General features: G+C 43.1%; 1 protein-coding gene across 1 annotated transcript; it reads right to left on the reverse strand.

The window, feature by feature from the left end:
* Window positions 1–1,250: 1,250 nt before the first annotated feature.
* On the reverse strand, window positions 1,251–1,661 carry A1O5_12441 (uncharacterized protein; the record flags this gene model as incomplete). Its single annotated transcript, XM_007753010.1, has 1 exon — window positions 1,251–1,661. The coding sequence occupies exon 1, from the start codon at window positions 1,434–1,436 to the stop codon at window positions 1,251–1,253; it is 186 nt and encodes a 61-aa protein (XP_007751200.1). The 5' UTR covers window positions 1,437–1,661.
* Window positions 1,662–3,240: the final 1,579 nt, after the last annotated feature.

Genomic DNA, 3,240 nt, shown 5'->3' on the forward strand with positions numbered 1-3,240 from the left:
TAGTATAGAAATAGACTCGACTCTAAGATAGAGTGGTTATTAAAGCGAAATATTAAGAGCGTCTTCGGTGTTCTTATATAGACCGAGTAAATCTATTATATCTATTAGTAATATTTTAGTTTGTATTCTAGACCTAATAAGAGAGGAGAATTTACCCTCGTTATGAGCTTCTTCTCACAGTGCTACGGACCTATTCTCTAGGTAACAATAGAGTTAGATAATTCTTAAGTGTGCTATGTGCTGTCGAACGAGGTCGTCCTATGGATGGGAGAGGGAGGGATGTAATAAGGCAAGGTGGCTATACTGTGGTGAGCTATTCATTATAGATTAAGCAGAGTATTATGAATTCTATGGCTTTTAGCGCCGTCTACCTAATTCCTGAATGTTTTTATTAGTCCTGTCCTATCCGTCGATGCTCCCGCTGTGCTAGGTGTTTGTAGCCCTAGCCGCTGCCCCTCTGGGTGGTGTTGGTGGTGTTGTCTTGTCAGTATCAACCAGAAACGCGTTCTCGATTCCCGATCTGCTGGACAGGCCTCTGTGCGTTGTTGCACGTGCACGCCAAACCCTAAAGTGCTCTGTTACAATATTAGTCTAGGGCTCTCTTAGAGTAGTCTATGAGCTCTCTTAGAGTAGTCTATGAGCTCTCTTAGAGTAGTCTATGAGCTCTCTTAGAGTAGCCCAGCGAGCCTAGCGGTCTCATGGGCTGCGTAAGACGTAGACTTACCTTGATAGCCTAGGGCAGCCTAGGGCTCTCAGGGTCGCGCGGGAAATATTGCCGATATAGGGCCAATATAGTATATTATATGAGCTAGTCTTATTCTGCTATGAATTCTTCTATATATTTAATGATAGTAGTAAGTCGCGTCTACGTAACTCATGACCGATCTCTCTTAAGGCTATATCTAATATATAGAGGTATAGTAGTAATTATAGTAGTAGTAGTATAATTCTATTAAGGCCGAAAAGTAATAAAGGATTGAGAATCTATATTCTTTATATATAATATAGCCCGCCATAATCGACTATTAAAGTATATATAGCCTAGTTATATAAAATGAATAAATAATTCTAGGTGAAATAATGGGCTATCGTGCCGGTCACTAGGCTTAAAAAAAAAAGGAAAAAAAAAGTAATATTAGAATTAAAATTATTTTATACTAAGGATCTAAACGAAATAATGGTTATCTACTAAATCCTTTAATTATAGTCTTCCTACATCATCTAGATAACGGGTGAAAGGCCCCTAGTCTTCAACTGCTGGTGGTATTGTTTGATGATGAATTTCGGTCGAAGAGAACTCTAACATCTTGAGCTGCAGTTGAGGATTCTTTGCGGAGTCGATCCACCTCCTGCTGAAGTGCAATAATGTAATCGACTGCCTTTTCCACCGTAATCGCTCTAGATGGCCCTCTCTTCTGCCTGTCGACTGAATCCATTTGTGGCACTACACCTTGGAGGGCTTGAATGGCTCGCGAAAGCCGGTTTCTACGATTCCGTTCGTTTATCACATGCGTCCTTTGTTTCGAAAATGTGTTGGAGACAAACGATTCTGAATAGTTGAGGCCATGATGGGAGTGACTTCCTTCCTTAATGCATCCATAGTTTGACTTGACAGCCAGAGAATGGTACGAAGATTGTGCTGCGGGCTCTCCTTGAGCAAGAATCAGACATCTCAAATGTAGTTAAGTGGATTGGACTTATAACGTACGAGATTCAACTCGCTCCGTGGGACTGTTCTTTTCACACATTAAAGGATATAGGGCAAATATATGCTTTTGGGTGACGCTTGAATCAGGTGTTGTCTGCTTGAAATCGGTCAGCGTGCTTCTTAAACGTAATAGGAACACTGATACTAACGATTGAAGGCCCCATATATCATTTCGGAGGCGGCCTAGATGTGCCGGTGATGAGGATTCGAAAAAGATAATTTCTGACCTCGAGGATATATACACGACCTTCGGGGGCACGAAAGGGGATGGAAAATTGCAGGCAAATAGATTTAGAAGAGCAAAGAATTTAGAGGACCTTTCTAAGGTAACGCGGTATTGTGTAGGGTGGTGTGTCACCGTTCCCGTTATATTCGCCGCCCTGGAGTAGGAGAAGCTAGGCATCAAGTGCAGAGGATTCATCAAGCCAACAAACTAGCCGAAACTCATGCTGAGCGAATATAATTCCTTGAAGCAATTTGATGGAAGAGGTGTGCGGGGGGGAGTACATGAGCGAATGGGACCTCGTCGATGACTAAGTATCAGCCGTTCCCGCAGAAATATGGCCGAGGAATATTTGCTTTAGCATTCGCTCCGTCAACGGCGCTCCTCCCTTCCCATTTTGAGCGAATGGGGTTGCATAGATCATTAAGCAGGAAAGGGTTTGTCCGACTCTGATCAAAAGGTGATCAATCAGCGAACTACGAAGAGTAGTGGGGAAGAAATTTGCAACGCCACCGAATATGAGCCTTAACGTAGCTACAATGCAGATGTCGCTAAGATTTTCTCCTGGGAGAACTCAACATTTCCTGAAGAGACACATTGTGTGGGTTATGGAGTATAAAGAGAGAGTCAATCCTATCTGCATCTTAACTCTTTTCACCTCTATTCGACATAACAGCAGAATGGCTGCCATAGACGGGGATTCTTCGCCGACTCTTAAACTGCCAGTGAAGCAAAGTGGCGTTTTCTCCTTGACCGAGCTAACGAAGACGTCTGGAAGCGGGGCATGCAGGAAATGGCTGATTTACGCTCTGATTATGTAGACCTTGCTGACGAGTACCACAGAATCTAGGTTCTACCGATCACAGGACCTTTAAGCCTCTGAAGATTGGAGAAAACGTGAATATTCGTTATAGGAGTCATATTTAGTTAGGTTCTCTCTCTCTCTTTTTTTTTTTTAAAAAAAAAATAGGGGTCTGATCAATTTTACAGGGTCAGAGAATGCGATCGGGCGGAAGAACTCGCAGAAAAGGTTCCAATTGCACTGAGTAGATTGTTTGTTGTGTATTTGCGGTCACATGGACGACTAGGTCTCTAGACGTAGCCACTGCGCTTTGACCTGATAGGCGCTCCCATTGACCGCCAGTGGTGCAGATGCTAGTTATCTGGCGAATCCAATTAAATGTATTTAGCTTCAATAGAGTCTAGTGCTTTGTCACTGAACCTCTCTAATTCGTGGTCTTCTCTTTGGCTATATGAGATTTCGGGGGCTGTTCTCTCCTCAAGCGGTCTAGTGGGGATGACAGCCCGC

The sequence above is a fragment of the Cladophialophora psammophila genome (assembly GCF_000585535.1).
Source record: "Cladophialophora psammophila CBS 110553 chromosome Unknown aczJe-supercont1.34, whole genome shotgun sequence".
Classification (NCBI taxonomy): Eukaryota; Fungi; Ascomycota; class Eurotiomycetes; order Chaetothyriales; family Herpotrichiellaceae; genus Cladophialophora; species Cladophialophora psammophila.